Genomic DNA, 24,782 nt, shown 5'->3' with positions numbered 1-24,782 from the left:
GCCGGTGGTAGCGTGTGTACATAGCTGTCGCAATTGTTTTTCTACATTTGTATGTATGCCGGAAAGGCAAGAAGGCAAAAAGGGGAAAGTGTGCGCTTTCGTAAAGCTGGGTCGGAGCTAGGCTAGCTAGCTGCTGTTAGTAAGCCAGGCCGAATTTTCGGCCGTTCAGTCTCTCGTCGATTTCAGTCAACCGTGTCATTCGCAGTGACTCTGTGTCCGTACGACGAGCAGCATCACAAGAGCGACCTGAACTAGCAATGAAAGTAAGCATCAACGTCAACCAATCCGTGAAACAGCTAGCGGTAACAATGATGCCTTACATGGAGGCCGATGTAGACGGAAAGTAGAGGGTAAGGATGCCTACTGGAGAAAAAAGGCGACAACAAGGGCAAGCATATAAAAATACTGCGGGCGCCTGCACTTCCAACGGCGGAATCGGTGGAAAAAGGAAGAGATTTTTAATGTGCTTATGTTATCGTGTTTTATTTACATAATGTACGTAACTGCATACATAGCAATAGCAGTATTTGCTTGAGTAGTATGTTTTGTCTCCTACACGTGGACGTCTGCTACTGCGACCACCATCATTTGTATTTGTTTACTCTGTATGTGCTGTTAAAGGCGGCTTCTCTTAACTACTTTACACGTGCTCATATGCCATGAGAACGTACGCTTCTAAAATAATAAATGTTAGAGAGGTACTTCTTGAGAGGTTCGATTCCCTTTCTTGCAGCAAACAAGAACACAGCTGCGATTATCGATCGCCAAAAAGGCGAAGCCTGCACAGATTTCGTCGATAGTGGTTGCTATACGGCCTGAGCAAAAGCCGACCCACGCTTTCACATTAGTTTTTAATTGATGCTGTTAATTGTAATTGTGAATCTAATTAAAACAGAACCTCACGTAATTTTCATCCATGAATCGAACATCTCAACTGGACATACATAATGATCGTTCTTCCTTCATTTCAGTAAGTTTGTACACCATATTGCGAAATACGCACTGGGTAGCAACTCGTTCAACGGATAAGTAGCTGGGTATAGTGGTTCTACAGTTGTTGCGTCTTATCATGTGAACTATGGTAGAGTACAAACAAGAGACTAGCAGTCAATACAGAGTTTCAACATCTTGCGACTTGATCGTGAACTTCATGCTTGTAAGCTTTTCCCCTCATGTTGGTTTGTATTCCAGCAAAATCTAATACTTAGATTGCCTAGATTGACGAGTTGGGTTGACCTTCGGGTGCTATAGTGCCGTATGCTATAGCTTGCTTGCGTGCATTCCAGTAAGCGACAGCAAGTAATCAGAGTGTATACACGTTCACATACACGTGCAGACACGCCTTGAATGATTTCGTGTTGTGAAAGCAGTAAAAGGCTGAAGGCCTAACCAGCGGATCGGCTTGCTACAAAGTAATATGTGTGTCGCAACTGTCGATACAGAACCTGCGAGAGTGTGTGTTCACTCAAGTTTTACCTATAACATGTTAACAACATAAAAGGTTAACGAAAGCTGCTTCTTTACCAGAAGCATTGGCATAAACGTGAAAATTCTAAGTTCCCTTGCCCCCTGGGGTCCTTTCACTGGTCGCCCCATCTTTTCTGCTAGTTCATGACTGCAAAATGAATGAGAACAGACAGAATAAAAGACTTGAGCAGACGAACCAGAGGAGTTGTGCTACAGATAAACAATGACGGCAGCAACAGTCATTGCTGCGATAACTTTACATTTCGCATGCCTTTGCTGGTGCCATTCGGCTTTCGTTCGGCTTCGGTAACGAGTGAACTAGAACAGCAGGTGATGAGGCGGATCAGGAGGTACACCTTGCATCTTGTCCTTTTGCGCACTTGGACCTGAAGCGGACAAACGGAAACACGTGACACGGTCGCTGCTAGGTTTATGCTAGTTATAATCAGCGGTGACCAGCGACCTCCGCGAGCGGCCAACTAGGTACATGTGCTGGACTTGTTTTCCTGCTGTTCTGCAAAGTAAGAGACTAGAGGCTGAAATAGCCAGCTTGCCTCACCCACTCATGCTGGGAAGACTGTTTTTCCCTACACCACCATCTTATATGACCCTATACTTGTACGATATTTAAAGGATTGCTTCATTAGCAGAGATGGGAGCGTCGATCTAGTGCGATGCGTCGCTGACTAACATGTATCAGGTGTTTTTCTCCGAAACGAAGCAATATCACAAACATAACTGGTATTGATGTCCATGAAGTTCGTAAAGCTCAAATACTCGACCATCTAGGCTGGTTTTTCCGGCACCACATGGATATGCAACACGAAGATTTGGTAAAAAAAAATATGATTTGAACGTCGCGCCGTTTCTGTTCTACTTACGATTGAACACAAATTGTACCTATCACTAAAGCCACTAAAAGTAAAAGCTGGATACCGCACACGATGGTGACTAGTTCATTGCTAACGAGCGAAATAACAGTACTTGACTTTTACTATCCAGTCATGCCGTAGAATGCAATACGAGTATTTGCAGCTTTCCTAACAAACTGTCAATAAAGCGATAACATTTTTCTGTTCACAACGAAAGTAACTCCCTTAAGAACTGTTCCATATGTCAAAATATAATCCCAAACAGAGTACACAAAGATGTCGTGGCGCGCAAAGTAAACTTTGTTTATCTGAGTATGTCGTCGTGACGGCACAGGTAAGATCCTGAACTCAATTTCCAGCTAAGGCATACATTTTCTTAAATATTCTGACTCCTTAATATAATTTTATATGCGTTTTTCAGCCGTACCATTAACCTTGCCATGTTCAGCTCGTTCAAAGTATCATAGCGCAGATATAATCTGAATTGTTTGAATAGGGCGCTCGCGATGATAGCTAAATCTATTGGATACATGTACTCGACCACATGCCGGGAATTACGACCCACTCGCCATGATCGGGCCTAGCTTTTCTTCTGTGGTTAGCTAAGGATACCTAATAGCAAACTCTTTGCAATAGGCTCCAACTCGGATATCTACCGGCTCAAAAACTCAGTAGATAGCCCACATTCTTATACGTACACTTACATGTTACACCTCTATTGCCCTATTGCCAAAAACAAAAAAGTTTGTCTAAATCTATATATTGGCCACGTTAAGAGTGATTCTAATAATGTTTTGTCTTATTTCTATTAAAAGCGCCATATCTAAGAGAAATCGGCTCATGCTCGAAAGCAAAGACGTATTTCGATGTTAAACTTTATAAGTGGAGTTCTAATTTGCGCGAACATCCCTAGATAGTTTTTATTAGACTGTGTACGAATATTGTAAAAGCTATATTCAGAGCTTCAGTCTGAGATAACAAGCAATCATACTGGAGAAGAGAGTTGGATCATTTCAGTAAGATAAAGAGTTAGCGGTAGCACTAAAAACTGGCGATGAGAGCACGGAAATGTAATAACAAACGGTGACAGGCCGCAGAGATCATAAACAAAGCAAGGTGTGAGATCAGCTCAACGAGATAACCAAATAAATCAAGTAATGCAGTGGACTAAACGAAACACGGTTGGGAAAAAGTAAAACTACAGATATCTAACAATAGCAAAAGTACTAATATTTATATACGAATAGGCGTAACAGGAACAGCTCAACAATGCAACGAACCCCCGCCATAGACTTAAACTTGGACTTATTCCTGTGTATAGTTCCACGCAGAAGTAATAAGTTACGTTACATAGTTTCTGCTGTATTCTACGTGTAATGTGAACCATGCGTGAGAATAGGTAGATGCTAAAACGTGTAAGTCTTGGTATCCATAAGCTTAAAAAATTGCTACATATGTGATCCGCTCAGTTGTTACACAGAGATAGAATGGCCTTAGTCGCTCGATCCATATTCAATAATGCCCCATGATATGCAGACTTCATGTCAAACGTATACTAGCTTCAACAGGCGCCTTCACCGTGCACGACTGAGCCCCGAGGTAGTATAAAGCGATATTTATGTCGACATGAATGAAATATGTTACATCAAAAGACCACGTTAGGTGTAATAATCCATGCAACGGTACGCTTTCATATCGTATGCGTCGGTTGCGATCTAAGCGTTGTAGGTGACGGCCGGCGACTAAGGTGGCTTGCTTCAGATTTGAAACAAGTCGCCGACGCCGGTAACGTATAGAGGGGTTAGGAAGCGTACTCTGCTGCAGCTGCTTGCCAACTGCTCAGCAAAGACGAAGAGGACTCGGTGAAAAAGGCAGTAACGCACAAGAAGGACACCACTTGGCTTTATTTGTTACCCCTACTGCCGGCCCCCTGAAGCACGCGCGGGTGCAGCAGTAGCTTATACGTACTAGAAGATTGGCAAACATGTTTCCATGCTGGACCAGACGTGTCATACTTAACTATGCTATTTGCTCATCATATACACATGAGCGTGTGAGTGTATGCTTATCATCTGTGTTTCCGTAAGGGTGCTTGCTGGCAATGGCCACCACGGCAGTAGCTGGAGGGCAGTAGGGCTTAAAGCGGAGGGAGAAGAACGTGCGGGAAAGGAGAATGTACGTAGATGATATGAAATGGAGAAAGTGGCAAAAAAAATAATATGAAAAAAAAAGAAGAAAAAAGGAAAGTGGACGGAAGGCTAAAGAGCAAGACTAAACCCGTCCAGCGAGCTAGCTGGCTGACCATCAGGAGCTGCTGCTTTTCAGACGCTGGCTGGCCTGAGACAAGAAGGCAACTCGGAGGCTAGCGCCGGCGGAAACGCGTAGAACGGTCATCGGTCGTAATGGGAGGAACCAAGAAAGGATGGGACGGCCAAGACGGTGACGGCAAGCGCAATACTGGTTAGAGCAGAAAAAACAGTTGCGGTAAGAGCAGACGCGGATTGGTGATCGGGAAAGTATACGAGAGATTCAGAAAAGATACAGAGAAGATTGCGAGACTACGTGACTCGACGTGCGACCCCACAAGCGCACTCACATAGACATACTCATATACATAAAAAGGAAAAGAGACAGTAGGAAGCACGCAGGCACTGGGTTGGGCGTACACGCACCATCCGTTTATAAGAATAGAGACAGCACACCAACGAATGAACGAAGGCCAAGAAACATGCTGGGCCATGGCGAAGCTCAAACTGGTTCTGTTCATAGCTATCTATAGACCCTATGACTGTCACCGAATGTCGCACCAGGCCAGTGGTAGTTGGATGAGCCTCGAGGGCGCTGGCAATAGGGTATTGCTTGACCTCCGTCTCCCAGCTCGGCCGGTCAGACACTAGCATATGACTGCCCAGCTGCTGCTCTGTGACAGTCAGACGAAGAGAAGGCGGATTGATTTACTCATAATATTGTAAACATCGTGCAATATTAATTAATAAGGTTTGTCGATCTGCTCCTCTCGTCCGAGTGCTGCTGCCAGAATATCAGACGTGGATATAGATATATGCGAGCAAAAACGGTGGATAGACGACGCAAGAGAAATGAATCGGAAGTTACTACAGAATCTTACAACCAGTATCATGCTGCTTCGATCAGTACCTATTGCTCGATGCCAGTCATTTTTCAGCGATACTATAGAACACTTTTTGCAATGCAGTAACGGCATAAATGATATACTCTTCTCGAATTTTCGAAAAATCTAAATGGGTTTTTCGGTAGCTTGGCAAAGAAACCCAGTCATTGCTGCCTCTAAAAATGCAACCCCAATCGAAATTGTAAGATAAGCCATAGATTGAAAGACCGAATGAATCTTCGCACATTTTATTTCTAAAATGAGGACAAAAAGATTACAAACAGCGTCGAAAATCAATAATACTTACCAGAAAATGGGTTTAGGCTCTAATACGAGGTTGTAGCGAGCTATTCTTATTTTAGGGTATATTCATTTTAGAGTAGTTGAAAAAAAAGTACGCGCGCCAATGCAGTATGCAAGACACTGCTTACTGATTTTATGCTGTATAGATAATGTTTGGTAATTTGGGAGCCTTTCTCCTCTGATCTGTTCCGATTAAACATAAAAATAATCGTATGGCGTAGGATATTCTATTATTGATCCGTTGGAAGAGATCGGACATAGGTTGCCCTGTTGCATTCCGTTTGTCGTGTAGGAAATCTGTCTAGACACGAGCGTTAGATGATTTTACCATACCTATTTATATTTAGGTCGAATGATAACGATAGTAAGCAGCAGTTGTCAAATCGTTTCACCCAGATATCTAAGTGAAAGTTTTAACACTAATATTAAAACTAGACCTGTACAAATAAGCAACTTAAATAGCAAAATAAGTCACTTAGGTATCATACTATTACTTCAATAGCAAATAGCCAATAATAAAGTTTATTTGTTCGCCTGATTAAATGCAGTTAAACACCATCCGTTTTATCGTTTTCGACCCTGAGAACGCACAAGGCTTTTGCACGCTAGGATGAACTTTGCAAATATCGTCCAACACTCTACGGGCTCTTGCTGGGTCAGGTCGTCTTCGTTAGCATTTGCAATAATGTACTTATGCCCTCGACCCATCGTTTTAAAATTCTTCTTTTGACGTCAATATTTTGCGTGCGGAGCAGCGTTTCTAACTTCATCGTAGCTTTTCCAGCGTGTGTGTAGGTAACTTCGCATGGGATACTATCTCTGTGTGCCTATGTAACGATTAGTAAACAATACCACAAAGTGGCCGTTTTAAATGATGAAGCATGCAGGCTGAGCTTTCGATCAGTCGACTGTAACAGACTTTGTCAACGGTCCGGATGGATGTTGTCGAGGGAACGACGAAAAGAAAAATCCTTCATATCGTTTCGAAAGGAACCCGTTATTTATAACTTTTTAAAAATTTCTTCAGCTTTTACTTAGATTTTTGAAGGTATGTTACTGCATTTGTACATAGCGTAGAAAAGAAAATGAGCTGTTACAGGAGGAGCAGATAGCTAAGGTAAGGATCTGAGAGCAGCCGTCACCAAGCAGAAACCGTTAACGTCACCGGGCGATCCCAGTTCGAAAACACTGATAGAGAACGCGCATTCTGAGAGTAAGAAATCGTGGAGAGTGCACTCGTTCGAAGTCTGGATGCGGTAAATTAGGACACTCCCGAACGCAGGCCTAATCGTTCAACAGCTTATCGTTTATTGCTTGAGAAATTAAGTGAGACCCACATGGTAGTATACAGCTCTGTTTCTTAATTGGAAACAATACGGGTTCATATGTTCATGATAAACGTTTAGATCTATCTCGCATGCTGGATTACCAACGTAAATTATACGTGTGCAATTAATTATAATTAACGGTAATGTTATAACTTATAGCGGTACGGTGAGTGAAGTCTTTGTACCAGTCTAATCTATATGAAATACAGCAGTTTCAGACAATTTAAGCCATAGCCAAAGGTTTGACAATCAATGCATCATAATAAATGCCTGATTGTATGCTAATTAATTTTTTTACTTAGTTGAGTAATGGACTTTCTAAGAGTCTAGCTTGAAACATGTATCGAAGCCCTACATGCGTTTCTTTCGTTTGTTCTTTCTGACTAAACAAACGGCGGAAACCGATTACCCTAATTATCAAGTCGTTTCACCAGAATCGGATTTAGTTATCTCATAATAAATGCCTCACCCTAATGCCTCTTTCGGTGAATTTCTGATATTGTTGATTATTTGGACGAAACGACGTTAGCTGTTACGGGCGGCCTTGTAAAGCTAACAGTGGGGAACGACAAAAAGTGTTCCTTTTCTTAGAACACAAACGTTTCCTAATATTATCAGCACTATATTTCGGCTAACTTATTAACTATATGAAACACTGACATTGCACTTTTTACGATCGCCAAAATATGATCAGAAGTTGGTGGAAGTGTCGTACGAGATGAGATAATTAATTTTGCCATTCGGGTGTGCCTATTGTAAGTGATAGGCGTTCCATGGTTCGGGCGTCTGTGACAAAAAGGAACAAGCTGGTCGCGTCACGTGTTCATGTTGTGGCCCGCCATTCTACGTAGAACTTGTCTGGTAGTTAGGTGTTATTCATTAGGAGCAAAGCTCCCTACTAACTTAACCCACGATGAAACGTTCATCCAGGACGCAGAGCAGTTACATTCGAAATCGCCAATTGATGAACGTTTCCCACAGTGCTAAGCTAATCATTAGATTCAAATAACGCGCTTGATATTACCTAGCTCTGCATGGCACTTATCAGTCAATGGCTACTAGCACGGGATGCAGGCAATCGTCACTCGTCTACAGCACTACAGTATCCCTAGTTTTCATCATTTAGCATATCGACTACGGAGGAGACGTACGTAAAGCTGCCTTCAAAAAGCTTCCAACAAACTGACTAATACGCTTAACATCTATGGAAAAAGCGGGTGTTCTGGCTCGATAAAAAAAATTCGTCATCATCTTTCATTTGGGCAATTAGCCTCTCTCTGTGAAAATGCGATTTCGATTGCCACCTAGTGCTGGTCAGGCTGGCGCTTTTCTTCGATTCACCATTCATGCACCCCTGACACGCTGCGTACGAAAACATTGATCAACTGTCTTGGCGGCCCAGACTATGTACGAACCCGCAAACAGTATTAAAATCAAATAATAATAGCAGTGATAGCTATGCATTTTAGTTTTTATAATATTTGTTTTCAAAAAAAACAGAGTGGGCCGACCATGCTTGATATAGGATAGTGCCGACATGGCGCTGTGGTCGGACCCGGTTATTCGAACCCATCGATAATGTGATTTAGGTATAATATGAATGAGATCTCTGTAATACATGTCTATGATTATATACATAATCTATTATGGATAGCTGGATTCCCCGTTAGAAATAAGTAGCGCACATAGATAAATAATCGAGGAATCGACTATTACATTAAGTGTTACATAAGTGACGCAATTGAGACTCGGAAACGCTCAGTGAGGATGATTGACATCTGCATGGAGGGCATACGACTAGCGATAGACACCAATCAAATAAAGACCAAGGTAAATACTGCTCGGCATGGTGTTTAGGACTAAGTAGAACTTCAGAGGCAACTGAGAGATTATTAAGAGATTGAAATACGGATTCCTTCCTCCGGCAAGCTAATGCCATGAGGTTCTTTCACTGTTCTCAACGTTGTTTCATTCGGCAAATCGTTGCATTTTTATTACTTTATATCTAGTATTTCAACGAAAGATTACTTGAAAATGACATTTTATCTCACTAGATTGTGTGCTTTATTTTTTTATTTTATTTATTATTACGCTTCGTTTACCTAAAAACAGTTCTCAAGTTATTTTTAGTCCGGTTGGCTGATATATTGCATATCTAGACAGAACACAATCCGCGAAGGGTTAAATGGACTAGAGCATGTCGTACATCCGTTTCAACGTCATCTATGTGTGGGTATTATCCGTACAGGCCTATTTTTAGGACCACTTCCCCTCAACTGGCCAAATCTGATGACATTTTATTTCATCTGACTTCGCATCGGCCAGGGGCTAAATGATAGTCAACAGAATATTAACTCGTAGATGTATCTATATCAACTACTCCCTTTTCTAATGTTGCTATGGTTGAGGCGCTGTCTCGTTCTAATTAGGGAACGGTTTAGATGTTTGCGTATCAGCCAGGCCAGATATGTAAGTTGAATTTTTCTTGGAAAAGCCTAAAGTAGTAGTTGGGCACGGAGGATAAAAACAATCGAAACAAACCAACGAAACTAATAGACGATCGGCCAAACAGCGGAATAAGGCAAGGCAATTAGGGACAGAGAATTACATGGCGTACAGTTGGTTCATACAGTATTACCATATTCGTTAGAACTTCCATGATTATCTATTAGCTGTGAATGCATATAACGGTGTACTCCAGGAATAAAAGAAAGCCAGTATATGCTAAGCGCTCATGCCCTCTGCATGACGCACAAGACACCAGTCCTGCTAATTCCTCTGTTGCATGAACATGTAGGTAAGCCCAGAAGAGTATGAACGCAACTTTACATCTTTCGTTCCTAAGTCACGTTCCGTCGTCAATTCAATATGGCGACTATAAGTATAGAAATAGATTTATTTGCCTTTTCAAGGTGCATTATTTTAAACAATATTTCTACAATCGTATCATGGCCACTTAATGCATAGCGAGCACTTTTTCTCAGTGAGCTAATACCAGAAAGAAAATTCCCATTCTCTCTGTTCATCATCTGCTCGGGCCACTGATTCAGAGGTTTGCAGCCTGGCCAGCCATGCTAGTTAGATTCTAAGCACTCATTCTTTTTTTACCATTTGACCAGACGGCAAGGCCAAATTGGTTTGTCTCTATTGTTGATTGAATCTGTACGCAGTGGTAGTAATGCAGGAAATTTACTACATTGTTCCGCCATATGCTACTCGTCACTAAGCACTTGGTCCGAGCTGTTCGGTCCTGTATGGAGTAGTGAAACGCCAAAGAACAGGGCTCTATCAACTGACTCGTTCCCTCAATGAGCTCGAGGCTTCCAATAGAGCAATGGAATCGAAGTACTTCTCTGCAGATGTTTTTGTACAAGTGCGACATTTGCTTCTGGTCCAACATAGTGCAGCAGGCGGTAGGCAGTCTTTAAATTGAGCCGGAATGTGAGTGCGCAAGTGGTAGGGAGCCGCGAGACAAGCGAACTGGCGAGGACGAACGTGAAGATGGAACAGCTTGAAACAGACAGGGACGCACGAATGGATGGACGAACGAACGAGCGGTTGGCGTGGAGGGGGGTGGGGGGTGGGGTAGTGGTGACCGGGCGCGTCGTGTCACAACAGCGGTGGGCACTGGCAGCGGCGCTAGTAGTATTAGGCTCAGCTGTCGTTGCGATTGGCAGTGTTTAGAAAAGTCGAGCAAGTAACAGTAGTAGCGGTTGTCGTAACAGTCATTTATATGGCCGTCAACTCCGTCGGCGGGTGCTGCCCGTGCTAGTGGTGGCGACAGTGGGAGTCGCTTAGAAGCGGAGCCCACTCGACGGGAGAACGACGGCGACCTTTTGAGAGGCTTTGTTATCCTCATGGACCAGGGTACGCCAGAAGGGGGTAGCGGTGGCGGTGACAAACGTTCTGCTGGGGAAGAAACCCTCAAAGCTAATTAACTTGCGGTAAGTGGCACTCATCCTACTGCCTCTTCTCACCATCTCAGTCAACCCTGTTAACCCTGGGCTAGCTCGTAGTTAGTTGGCCCCCGTTATTTCGTACCTCACCAAACAACCGACCGATTGGTAGGCAGATTTTTTCGACCCCGATGTCCCTGCCATTCCTATCTCGGCACAGAGAGCCTCTCTCTTGGTCGTCTGTTGAGCTGCCATCACTTCTGCAGTGGCCGTCGTCGGTTCGCTAGCTCACTTTGTGCTTCGAACAGCAGCGCGTTACTTCCCACTCACCACCACGATCGTTGCTTCTATTACTACTCCCACAACGTCACAATCCCCCCAAACCCGGTCGAACGCTCGTACAAACTTCCTCTGCGCAAAACTCGCGTCCAAACGATAGACAAACACATCTAGGGAAACGGCGAAGGAGAGACACGCGGTGTTTGGCATCGTGTTCCTGTAGTACACACAGAAAGCGCGGCACCGCAGCGTATAGAACTAGCACTCGAAGGAGTCACTTAGCTTCGCGGTTGCCATCGTCACTGTTATTCTCCTGCTTGTCATCGTCTACTGCACCAATAGCTTCTCCTTGAGTCATTGCCGCTCTCACCAACATTCTCTGTCTAATAACGCTCATTGGCTGGATGGGAATAAGCCGAAGGAGGGCGGTGGAGCAAAGGACGAACAACCAGGAAATGCGGGGCTTTGAAATACACGTGAAGGGTGACTATGGGAAAAGGAGTACTAGGGTTGGAGGCTGGGGCAAAACGGAACAGCAGCAACAGTCGTAGCAGCTAGTCGTCTGGATGTTGGATGTCTTTGTCCGTTAGCATAGTCTCCAAGTTCGCAGCCAAACGGCATTTTCGGCCTTTCTTTACGGGCTTTTGGGCGGCGGCTAGAGATAGGCAGAAAAGAGATGGTCATAGTAGTAGTAGTAGTAATCAGACAGGAGGGATCCTGGATGCGATAGGGCAACTTAGAGCGAAGAGGCCGTTGCGCGATTTCGGCTCCTTTTGGGAGTCCGCAGTGGGAAATGCAGAAAGTGAGTGCAGAACAGAAGGGGAAGTTCGAATGCAAAAGCGGATGGGGACGCTTTTGTACCGAGTGGATATCACCTTTTTAAGCAACGCGGCCCTCCGCGTTTTTTCTTATCTCTCTTTATATTTACCTCTTACCAGCATACCCTACCGCAGAGAGTCGAATCTTTAGTTTCCTCTCCTTTGCCCGCTCTTCCAGCCCAGCGGTCTTAGCAACCCAAAGACACCGAAGCAACGGTGGCAGCGCAGCACTCTGTCGCTAGGGGCTCATAGGCAAGACAGCCTCTTCGTAAGAGGACGGAGACTAAATCGACTACTGCTGCCACTTCTATAAGGTAACTAGCAGTCTTGCAAACAAACTTGCAAGACTGCCAGCTGCATCGGCGAAAGCCGAACGAGTAAGTTGTGCGGTGATGCAAACCACGCAAAAGAAGTAATGGAAACGGCAAAAGCAGCAACAGCAGAATAAAGAAGAAACGCGGCTTCCAGCAAAACCTCCACCATCACTGCTGCCGTCACAGCCGAGGTGGCAATGAAGAAAAAAGAGCTAGTTGGCAATGTATATGGGCATAGAAGGCGGCAACGACGCTGATTGGTAACAACCAGTGCAAACCAGCCGGAACCACTCTAAGAGCAACGAGAGTAAGAGATGAAAGAATCGCGGTAGAACATGCTCGTATTCAGGAAAAGTAGAAAGCATGTGGATAACTGCTGGGGCTGTGGAGGCTAGTGCAAAGTTTTTCGTGGATGCGGAGTCGGTTGACTGGTTAGATGGGCAGCTATTGCGTGTCACACGTGCCGTGCTGGTTACCTAGCAACCTACCAGACGGTAAATGCTTTTACCTGACTCATTCTGCTGACAGCCCTTGCTTGGTGAGTCCGCTGGTCTCTAGGTAGGTCAGATAAATATACGAAGTTCATTTTATCATTGAGGATGAGGTATTACAAAGAAAAGCGAAAAACGTGTCGGTCAAATTCATGTATCGATTTGCTTGTAGCTATAAAATATGGCAACCTCAAGGTATACGATGTCATCAGATCCATGTTTCAATCAATGCGTGGCTTAAAGCACTGGATCAAAGCTAACTTTTTCCTATAATAACGAGGTAACTTTTATTAAACATGAAGTAATGTCGACTCTATTTGGTACTGCTTGGAATAGTACATATAATTATACTTAACTAGGTGGTGTCAGCTAGTACTTTTAGATAAGGTCTGATAACTAAGGCAGTTTTGCTTATTCAGCTCACTGCAATACTACGATGATTTTAGCTCGTTTTTAGCCAAGGACAATTAAGTCTGTATGCAAAATAAAGAAAAGTCTTTGTTAAGCTAAAATAATGGGAGTACAAATAGAAAGACGTAAACCTAAAGTCGATTTCTAGAATATACTTAATTAAATAAGATATAATCAAGGAACAAAAATTATTAATTGAAGGTGTGGGTAGCAGAAAAGTTACACAGAGCTCGATGACTGATATTCACAGAATAACCACCAGCTTAAACAAGTCACCATCACAACAGACGTGGGATCTTTATTATTTTCCACTGGGAACGCCTGTAGCACCTTAAAGTTTAGTATTAAAGAACGTTGATCCACATTATGCAATACCTTTGCGTTTCTCTTTCTATAATTTGCGTCACCTTTCAGATAGATCAATATACACTTACTTTACAAATTCACAAATTAGAATCCATGTTGAACAAAAATAGGTTTGTACTCGAATTCGTTCTACGCGCGATGCGTTTTGCCCCCCTTAGATATTTTCCTTGTTTTTCATTAGTTGGTAGCCCTCTCTATTCTGAACCATACTCCAAAGTTCATCAAAGCCGTTGGGATAGTACTGAATAAACTCTCACTGGAATGTGTTATCTTTCCTAATCCTTTTTTACTGTACTCTACCAGAGAGCTTTTGAATGGCTACGGGCACCGTCACCAGGAATACGACGGTGTAGCGATTTTTATAAAACTTAACTCGCAAAAACAGATAGCTTTGAAACGTGTATTTTTTTCCTATTTATTACCTTTGGCCATGTCTCATCAAAGGCTTTGCTCGTAACGTTCTGCTTCTGAGGGCCGCAAGTTTGCTCGAAGAAACCCTATTTCGACCACACGTCACCTGGATACTTCGTTTCTTTAAGCCTCATCACAGATTTTGCCCCAACAGGGGAGTCCTTCGCAGAATTTGCTCCCATTTTACCTATTCCTTTTACGGGGACACTTTCGTCCAGTCAGTCAGCCAGCCAGCAGGCGTACCGAATTGCGAAACCTAAATAGCTCAAATAGGAGATCTGCCCTTGCAGATACGGCAGGAGTACAAAATTTGAATTTCATATGACCTTTTGCGAAATCCGACCCGCGCGTCAGCTCCTTGGTGGTCGACTCGGTATTTTCAGGTACGGAGGCAGCTTAAAGGATTTGAGCAGAAAGGCTGTCTAAAATATATTCACTAGAGGACGAACACGATAAAGAAATAGAGGAGGAAAAGTACTTGTAGCAGATCTACAGCGCACGCAGGTTGGGGATAGGTAGTAGTTGATATTCTTTTTGTACTACGACAAAAATAATAATGATAATAGTAATACTAAAAAATAATGCCAAAACGTAATAGTCCCTGACCAGTATGAAAGAAAACTCCGGAGGCCAAATCAGCAGGGTAATCAGATCCTCCTTACTTTAAGTTCATCTCTTAGTATGCCAATATTACTTGCCTTTTTTTTCACAGCTATCGATGTCATGGTATGTTTCGCCGACCCACTTACAGCTTTAACGCATGTGGCATAAGAAAAAGCTAAAGGCAAAATATTGTTTCTTGTGTGCAGTGATAGTGTACATTACGTTGAAGCCGAAAGGGCATGAGGCTAGACATGGGTTCCGAGGCTCTCCGGAACGATGGATGGGGCATCCTACACCCGAAGATGAACAAGGTAGCAACGGCAGTTGGATACGAAAAACGTGAACAAATAGCGTCCACCAGGATGGCTTTAGCACACCTTTCGTTTCTTCTAAGTCACCCGAAAGAGTTTATACATATGCTCCTCCCAAAAAAAGAAGTTCGTTTATTACAAAATAACTACGCGGGTTGGAGTAATTTTGCTTCAGTCGTCTATAGGGCTGTGTCAAACTCTCTTAAGCTTTCACCTTTTTTTTTTTACATTGACAATGTGCAAACATTTTATTTTGTTACCTCTGCGTGATACAGGCCTACATTCAGCATACTGGCACACAATGGGATGTCGTGTGATTTCTCAGAAATCTTTCCAGTTTTGCGTCCAATACTGCCGTTGAGCATTGCTTCAAACAAGTGGTTCCTTGCGGCATGAAGCGTGTTTAGGCGAAGTTTTGAACCTGGACCACTCTATGTGTCTCTCAGCTTAGTGGATGTTAATTAGCACAGCGTCAACTGCGGATATTTGCGACGCTTGGGAAAAGATCGGTCAAGGAGTTGCCGAAGACGTAGGGTCAAAGGAAATTGAAGGGCGATTCGTTCCAAGAAGTATTGGACCTTCGAGGATGCTAACGTTAAATGCTCAAATACAAAGGACATACATCTTAGCCGGTCAGTCTTTTACAGAACTGTTTATTTTAAATAACATGAGAGCGGAATTTTCGGTTCTATTATAATTTTATCACAACGATAACTAAGATCTTTGTCAAATTTGACCATTACGTACAATTTCCGGCACGTAAAAAAAAGATGAAATTCTACGGTTGCTCCGTCACTACTCAAAGCCCCCTCTGAAACAGGCGTTAGCGTGGCACTTACAACAGCAAGCAACAACGGAGCTTAGCGTAATCCCTACTGCCCGCGGCGGTACTGGGATAAATTTAGGACTGCATACACAGTGGCAATGGAACGACAGGTTGTTGAAATTACACCATACTGCTCGATACTGATAGTATCTCACAGTGAGTTAATACGATATTTACCAGTAGACAAACAAGTCTACTCCTTATACAACTATTCTACCGAACGCTCTATTTCAACACGTGTATATTGGCGTGTTAATATCTGATTATTATAATGTTAAGCATTAATAAAGATCATTCTATCATTACGCGCTAGAGTGACAAAACGACCTGAAACGTTTCTATTGTGCAACGGGTTTGTAGCATAGAATCCCTCTAGGAAGAACTATCGAATAAGGTTTTCCCTATTAAACCTAAGTTAAACCCTAGGTTAAACCTAAGTAACTTCGATATAGTTTCTCGACATTTCCTAAAAGCGTAACACACATATATATATATATATATATATATATATATATATATATATATAAAATTTCATTAAAAATCGTTGTTTGTGATGTTAAAGATCTAACATGTTATAAAGTTACCTCTAAGATTTGTTGAAAACCGAAACTAGAACTAAAGCAAATTTTTGGGTTTGCTACTTAACTCATGTACGCATACACAATCGGCATGTAAATTTCGCTCTAAGATTATTCAACTTAATAATACATAACAAGATGCAACCGCTGCCACATCGAAACTTCGATGTGGCAGCGGTTGCATCGATGAGCTTCGATGTGTGGTTTTGTGTTTAAAAGCTTGGACTTTACAGAAGAACAACACCGTGTGGTGAGCTTCCGTACTAAGATGTGATATATTTAACTGTCAAATTATACTATTTGTCGTGAGCTATCGACCAGTGTGTTTGATTCCGGCTAAGCGTTTGCCGATCGAGCCAGCAGATTTTCTAGGTGATCGATTTGTCTACGAGACACGTTCATCTGCTTTTTCCTGACTCATCATTATTGGGTTAACCTGTTCCTCTTGCTAGCCATGATTATACGAGGCTGTCCCTTATGGCTGTAGTAAACCAATTAATAGCAGAACATTAATCTGCAGATGGCCGGAATGAATCTAAACTACTTGTCGACCTATATGAACCTAAAATGAGATTAAGTAGAAGAACAAACTAAGCGATGAATTACTTACTTAATTACAGACTACTATTACACTAAATAGAATTTGAATTGGCCTAATTTACAGACCGTTTAGTACTTAGAGGCAGTCACCTCTGTATAGTGCCTTACGAGATCCCCAATGCGAACTATAATATTGTCAATATACGAAAACCAACATCATCTCACTGCATCGAACTTATCCAAGCACCCACAAAGCCACCTTAGCTCTTCCCGTAGGTAAGATGCTGCGTATAATACGAGAGCTTTAGAGAGGATAGTGACATAGTCATGACAGAGGTGGGCTGCTGGTATCTGGTAGCAAAAAACTAAGTCGAGACACAAAACGATCAAGCTAATCAACTCTTGATATCGTTTTCTGCGTATAATGCAATGTATAAGGTACTAAGGTATAAAGACGATGGGCGCAGAAAGCGTTTTATGGCATGACTCTTTAAGTTTAACCATAAGGTATCGAACCTTCAGTTCAATAAGTTATGTAGTATTTCATAGGCAATAATATATTTGCCAGAAGTTACCTCAGACCTTAACGAATTATGGTTACGAAACGGGGGTAACATCGGTAGAGATACATCAGACAAAAGCAAAGAGTATCGGTCAATTTAAATATATCAAATAGATAAAAACGAATGATAACATTAACAATATGTATGCTAAGCAATTATTGGGTAAATTTTCAAGAACCGCGTAACAGCTTGCTAACTGGGACACTTGGACGTAATAGAAGTATAATGATAAATAAAAGCGAACATCGTAAACATTTATATCTGTAACGTTTTGTTCCTTTCGTAGTTGAATTATGCATGTTAAGACGGGAATCGAGTTAGAAAGGTGAGGCTTTTAGCCTTAATTATGGTGTAGAACAAAGCGATGCAAATGAAGTTAGAAACGTAATAGGCCTAGTTCAACTATCGCAGGGATACATAGGAAGCGAAGCACTTACGAAGGCTATGGGATTGTTAGTAAAGCCAGTTAGTACTATTGGTTTCCTTCAGAAGCGGCTGCAAACAGTTCCCTGTTGCGCTTTAGGTAAAATCATTTCTGACGATAAAAGTACACGGCCCTGACAGAGGTGAAAATATTCGCATATTGCTCTCGGAAGATAGTAATAGTAGGAAAAATCGTACGGTTAAGAAGAATGCAATAAGTTTATTGTGTACGCAGACTGTTGCGTGTACTGCAGAGCCTTTGTCAGGTGGTACGCTGTCGTCTGCTGGCCTATGAAGGCTGGCTTTACTATTTTAGGGAGAGTGAAGTGATGTTAGTTTGAAGGTCTCAGTCAAATCGGGTCGACCATCTTGGTTCAGTTATATCACTGCTTTGTTCCCTTCTTGCTGCTGCGAGACTTCTTTTTTCTATAACATATCCACTTTCCTCATGGCGATGACGCAGCAAACGGTGCGGCATAGTTCTACACTAGGCCTCAAGGAAGGGAAAACGTAACGCGCCTGCTCACTTTATTGTGAGTACCCTTCTGTCATAGAGAGCGCATGATGGCAAGCTGGAGCCGACCCGTGCATCTGATGGAAGCCCGTGCTGTCCTCAGGCCATAGCCTATCGTTCTGAAGGGTCCCAGAGGACAGACCGCTTTGCAACACGCCTACCTAGGCAAGGCAAGACAACTAAGCAGAAAAGAAATGCGGAGCAGAGAGCAACAGCAAGGGGGCGGTGAAGAGAAGCGGCGCGATTTGACCAGCTCGCTGGCCAAGGAGCTGGCAAGGCAAGACATAGGTGAACTAGCCGTTCCTGCTCATGGGCTAGGAAAAATAGAAGTAGTCGGAGAAAAGTGAAGACACGAATTGCCTACTTGGAGCGATATTTTTTGTATGCAATACGCCGGAGAGCTAGAAAGCGGGCAGACAGCCAAATAGGTAGGCGAGCAAGCAAGTAGCTAGGCCGCAAGTCAAAGCAAAGGCGGGTATGGCAAGCCAAGCGATATCGTATTTGATGTAGTCGACCTCGACACACATTCGAGTGTTCTTGCATTTTAGTGCCTACGATAAAGCGGACAGTGTTCACGGAATATGCAGCAACGCTGAATGTAAAGACCCCATTAGGCTGCGGGGAAAGTGAGTTGGTACAACGGGTGGGTGTTACCACTACTACTCAAAAGGGCGGTGAAGTTTAGGGGATTTTCAGCTGCTACTGAAGGGTATAAGAAAGACTGGAAGGATTCCCGTTTGTTTTGTGCACGACCACTTCTTTAGTGTGTTGCTGAGCAAGGAATGGAGCAGATTGCACGAGCGAACGCGCTCAACTTAGCTCAATGCGAACTCACCGATATTCCAACTCTCTCCTCCCGCCACCCGCATCGTCCTAACGCAGGCACCTCCTAGACCGGACGTATTATATATACACCCAGTGTGCACCGGCATACGGATACAAATGCACCTATTCTTCCCTATCGCATCTCATATCGTGATTTGGAAAAGGGATGTGAAACCTCGTCGGTATGCTCCGCCTGCAGACCGCTTTTCGTCACTGAGCTACCACTGCTCGTTCGCCGGTTTCACCCCTCTTTACAGCCACTTTCAGCAGCCGTCCCCTCGCTCCATCAAAAAAGAGGCTGCCTCCACACGAGATTCGGCATAAACAGAGCTGCGGCGGCAGCCTCACGGGCCGAGAAGGGACGCATCTGGCCGGCTTCTTCGTTGGTTGCAAGAAGTGTCGAATGAATATAGCCACGGGAGGGTAAGCGTCTGAGCGACCAGCGTTATTGGGACCACTGCTACCCCATCGCATCCGACTCTACCTTAGCCATGTTCTCTCTTACGATGCTTCCCCATCGCGTTCCAACCGTTCATCGCTGGCTAAATTTACTTTTGTTCGTCGGTCCCCGACGAACCGTCTGCTGATTATAGATCTGTCTCCTGAGAATTGGCAGGTTCTAGTTGGTGTGGCGTCGTAGAGTAAAAGACACCGGGAAAAATCGGGAAACTGGTTTCCTCTCGAGCTCATATATACATATGTATAGCAAGAGAGAAAGAATCCCAGAGACAGGCATACAGATTTTTCTACCGACTTCTTACAATGGGTGTACGAGAAAATCTCAATTATTGTTAATTTTTTAATATATTGAATCTGTCCAAAAATATGTATTTGTATTTTTATACAGTAGACTAACTTTTTTAACTATTTTATGATGGCAAAGCCACTAAATTTTCACAATAAAATCATCGCGACGAGCGAATCTTTCCGTAGCGGTATCTTCGACGAATACTGTGCTAAGCAATTAAGGAAATCGTCTTTGTTTAGTAAGTACAGTCTTGGCAGCGTCCCGCACCGTAAACGTTGTATCGTCCTGTCCAGTAAGCAGCAACCTTCTAACAATAGCGACGAGGAAAGCAATTAAGCGTCCCGTTGTACAGGAAGGGCCTGCTAGCATCAAGCATATCATAAAAGATAAATCGTTTCAAAGTATAGTAAAGGATCTCTTAGGCAGTGTGTATACCCACATGCCTATCAAGGGTAAGAGCTGCACTTTTCGTTACATAAGCATCCCGGTAAAAAAAAGTCGAAAAAAAAAAAACGGAATTTCGTTGCACTTTTATTATTAGCTCTCGATACTTCGGTTTAACCGAAAGACAACCTAGGAAATGCACATAGTTACTATATGTATAGAAGCCGCTTTATTTGATGTGATAACAGCTTAATTTCGCCTGATACAAGAAACGTGTGTCTAGCTACGAACATCGTGAAGCCTAGGCCATTGACGCACGACACTAAATATGGTCATGGCTGAATTGCTTATTGAGTTTTTTGACCGTATTTAATTAATCATTTTTGGCATTTTGACTACAAATCAGATCAGTCGTAATATCATCCTTACATTAACTGACTTCTTAAGTTACACTTCAACAAATATTCTCACTGATTTGCTATTGTATCTATATGCAGAGGCTGGAAGGCATCGATAGGTTGTGTTAGGTCTCACTTAACCCCTAAATATATCCTAGTAAATCTTACTATGAGCACAATTATGTGTCTAGTGATACGTGCGTGTGTATTGCGTGGCAGAATCACGACGCTAGATGAGGTCGGATGTTCATTGTTAGTTGTTGTCCAATTTTTTGTAAAGTCTGTCGTCCCGGGGGAAAAATATCGCCAACGTCATTCTGCTAACTGTTTCAACTGTTTGGGGTCGTATTGACGCTTTTCTGTGTAGCCTGGTTTCAAGTCACAGGAACAACTTCGAAATCTTCCGAAAAAGCGTTTTCATCCACTAGCTTTCAACGTTGTACAATAAAAAAAATAGGTTGAAAGTTATTCTATAAATGCACAATGATTGATTCATTTACTCAACTTACACACGGTACTAATGGTGTTACAACGCTGGCTTCGGCAATGACGGTAAATGAAGTCAGTTCGTGACTAACGTAGATATCGAAGTTAAATACTGCGGATTTCAGATGAAGGTATTTAAATAGTGTCTGTCTAGTAGCGTATGTAGTTGTGCATACACTGATACGCGAGTAAATCTTGATTCTTATCTTTCTTCGTTTGTACGAATTCGGATGAAACGAGGTGAGCGCGTACTGCTTGAGGCCATTGCAACAAAATTAGAAAAATCCAAAAGTATATTAGTTCTTAATGTTTTAATTTATCATAACTACATTAAATGTTTAAGGGTAAATTCAGAAATAATGTGGGCACATGTGAAGTCGTTTACAGGCATACCTGAATACCCTTTACTACACCAATATGGATTGCACGAGTTGGATTTCTTTAATACGCCTGGGCAATATGGATTATTAAGATTGATAATTTTGGTCAGTTAAAGTGATTTTCAAGTTGGAGATACCGGAACGTTCAAAGTGCAGCTTCTCATGCACGTTGACTTCATGTATAGCAGTTTTTATTTATCTAAAAAAATTTATCTATAAAAAATAAAATTAAATATAATAGTAAAAAATGACGGTTGGGACGTCTAATTTGAGCCATATTTTTTATTTTTAGGATTTGCCCACAAGCAAGCTTGTGACATTGCATATCCCGTTTAAACGTGACCATTTCAGTGAGAAAGTTTTTATAAACTTTCTCTTTAAATAAACTTTAATACTAAAACTTGTATTACATGTTTTATTCGTATTAGCTTTTAGCCCAAGTGATCAGTGTAAGGTCCGGAGTACGAGAAATGGGTAGGAAATGTATCAAATTAAAAGTAACATCAACATTCTTGTACATATAAAAAATAGTTTTAAAATGTTGCCATTTATATTTCAAACTATGGCAAGACGGAATTGATACTCTCGAATCTAGTTGATTTAGTCAGATGATTTCGTTTTGCTTGAGTAGCTCAAACTGATCCAATAATATAACTTGAAAAATCTAATTCAAGTTACCGAAACCAGTAGATTAGTTTGTCCCATTAATGGCCGCGGCTGTAGCAAAGCTGATATCACAAACGGGTTTTACGTAAGTTGCAAGTTTGAATCAGGAGACAGCGCTTTGATATGGCCCAGAAAGACTCCAACGTCTAAAGTTGTGGCGCATTTTAAGGCAGAAGTGAATTAAAAAAGTAATACACATATTTCGCTTTTACAGAACTTAACGGCGGGATAATGGAAAAAGGGACAGCATTGAGCAGCTTGGCCTATCTAGCTAAACATCATCGGGTCAGATAATTAGAAATTCAAAGTTACACGCAGGCGTGTTTGCATATTTTTTTTTGCTATATAAAATCTCTTACGAAAACTGCAAGATAGAACTATTTAGGTAGTTGGACATGTTTAGGAGAGCCTGTTAACTATCCATACAATCAATTCTGTCCCGTTCCCTAACAAGACTAAATAGTAACTTCACACGTTCAAGGACTGCCGTGAGATGAAGCAGCAGTGAGACCAACTAAGGATCGCATTTTTCGTATACGACAGCTTCATTAAATCCCTTACGTTTGTCGTGCTATAGTAATAATAAGGAAAAACCTAGGCATGACAACCTTACATTATAACAGCTTTATGCCCAACGTGTCAACTTGATTGATTCTAAAAGTGAAGGTAATCTCAGCAAACTGCGTTTGGCAGGCCTTTATAGAATTCGTGAAAATTATAAATATTGCATTTGTCGCCTACACAAGGTATGTAGGGATAAGTACTTGTATGTACATAATTAATGAACGAGTATACAAAAAGCAAAGTAGTGTTTTTCTTCTTTCGTTAGAATGGCCTACTTATATTCGACGTTAAAAAAGCTGCAAACGCTAGTTCACTTCAATCATTTTGAAGAATTTCAAGGCTTCACCAGCTGCTGCTAGTGCTAAACAAGCCTACGTATCAGGCAGTAACCCCAGTAGTGCTGTTTTTGTACCTGAAAGTTTCATCTCCGCTCAGAGAATTGCAGACCACATAACCACGATCGAACCTGATCAGGCGATTACCGTCGATGCGGCCGGTCGACGGCCGATCGCATAGGGTCATAGGTTATCTGGTGCTCGGTCGCTCTCCTCAGGACCTTCTCATGCTAGCAGACTTAGCGCGCACTCTTCGAGAAAGTGTTCTCAAGTTAGCCCATGCGCCAAAAGGGAGAGTCTCGGCCGTCTCCGTACGAGGTCTTAGAGTCTTAGTTGATGACGCTGTCGAATGTCCCCGGCGCAGATTCGGGCGCGCAGGTCGTCTGGCCCTGTTTTCCCCTGCTTTTCTGCCATATTACCCTCCCCTTCCACTAAATTGGAGCCTGTTCGAAGGGCAGGTATCACCGGCTGGCGTGCGTCGGGCACATTTTGAGTGCGCGTCGACTTGCGATTTCTGATACGGACATCGAGGTAGCGGCGACTCAGCAAAGGCACGTCTAATTTAGATCATCGCTTCGGCCAGCTTATATCCGCCAACTGACCATGCGAATCTACGGCGGATGACCTCGGATCGAAGATTCAGCCTAGTGCACGCGCAAGTTGCCGACAGATTCCCTGCCCCCGGAATACTTCGTTCTGCTTTCCCCCTCTAGACCAGCTTCTCTCCCGTGGAACTCCTGTTGAATTTCGGCTAGCAAGCCGCGCTTGTCGACTCGATGCGCTATCGACAATCTAAAGTTATACGGCCTAGCTAGCAGCTTGACGTTTCCAAAGTACATACAAAGTATGGATGCATAACTGCCAACGAGGAATGTAAGCCGTTTACAACTAGCATATGAAAGGAAAATAGATAACGCACTACGCCTAGGGGTGTTTAAAGGAATATCCAAGTCGATGATGACATTCAAATTCACGACGCTTTTAGTGGTGGTAGCTGTCGTAGTACAGGTACTGGCGCAGGATGACCTAGGAATTTGTAAAGTTTGGAAAGATGGGACTGGAGACCGGAAGCCACTATGAGCTTTGAGGAAACGAGCAAGATTGCGAAAGGTTCAAGCTAAATTGCATGAAAGTACTTAAGAGAAATAGATGCCTACGAGGAAGATGTAAGCGTCAGAGGGGAAAGCGCGATCACTAATTGCGTTGGACGAGAAGGGCGCCTCGCATCCCCTCGGGCGCCGCCATCATTGTCTGAAGGACGCGGCTGGCATCGCTGCCGTTGTAGCAGCGAGGAAGAAAGTGAGGACGGAAAGATGGGACACAGGCGTCAAACAGTCCCTTCGTACTTACCTACTACCGAACATCACGAGCCGACGCACGCACGCCAAAGGGGCATATGCAGCCATGAAGAAGCACACGGGCAGCCAAGAGGGCAGACAGGTGGGAGCTTCTTGATGCTGCAAATACTGACAACCAGGTTTCTTTAGAGACTAACTGCGGGTTGATATGCGAGGCAGGTTAGTAACGGGCACCTAACCTGTCTCGTCTCCGC

At 42.9% G+C, this 24,782-nt stretch overlaps 1 protein-coding gene across 3 annotated transcripts in view; it reads left to right on the top strand.

The window, feature by feature from the left end:
* The first annotated feature begins 9,067 nt into the window (after nt 1-9,067).
* The window catches only part of LOC111254148 (uncharacterized), a 129,069-nt gene continuing 113,354 nt past the window's right edge, over nt 9,068-24,782 (top strand). For 2 of the 3 annotated variants that reach the window (XM_086974035.1, XM_086974036.1), the window contains exons 1-3: nt 9,068-12,945; nt 14,896-15,000; nt 15,276-15,632. In XM_086974035.1, coding sequence (XP_086830161.1) covers nt 15,455-15,632 — 178 coding nt within the window. In that variant the 5' untranslated portion in view covers nt 9,068-12,945; nt 14,896-15,000; nt 15,276-15,454. Of the gene's footprint in view, nt 12,946-14,895; nt 15,001-15,275; nt 15,633-15,820; nt 17,768-24,782 lie in introns of those variants that run through there. The other variant, XR_015316381.1, reaches the window with a different exon arrangement.

This window comes from Varroa destructor, unplaced genomic scaffold (genome assembly GCF_002443255.2).
Source record: "Varroa destructor unplaced genomic scaffold, Vdes_3.0 BEIS01000007.1, whole genome shotgun sequence".
NCBI classification, from domain to species: Eukaryota; Metazoa; Arthropoda; class Arachnida; order Mesostigmata; family Varroidae; genus Varroa; species Varroa destructor.
Note: the sequence above shows the minus strand (reverse complement) of the source record. Positions and strands in the feature narration are given on the sequence as shown.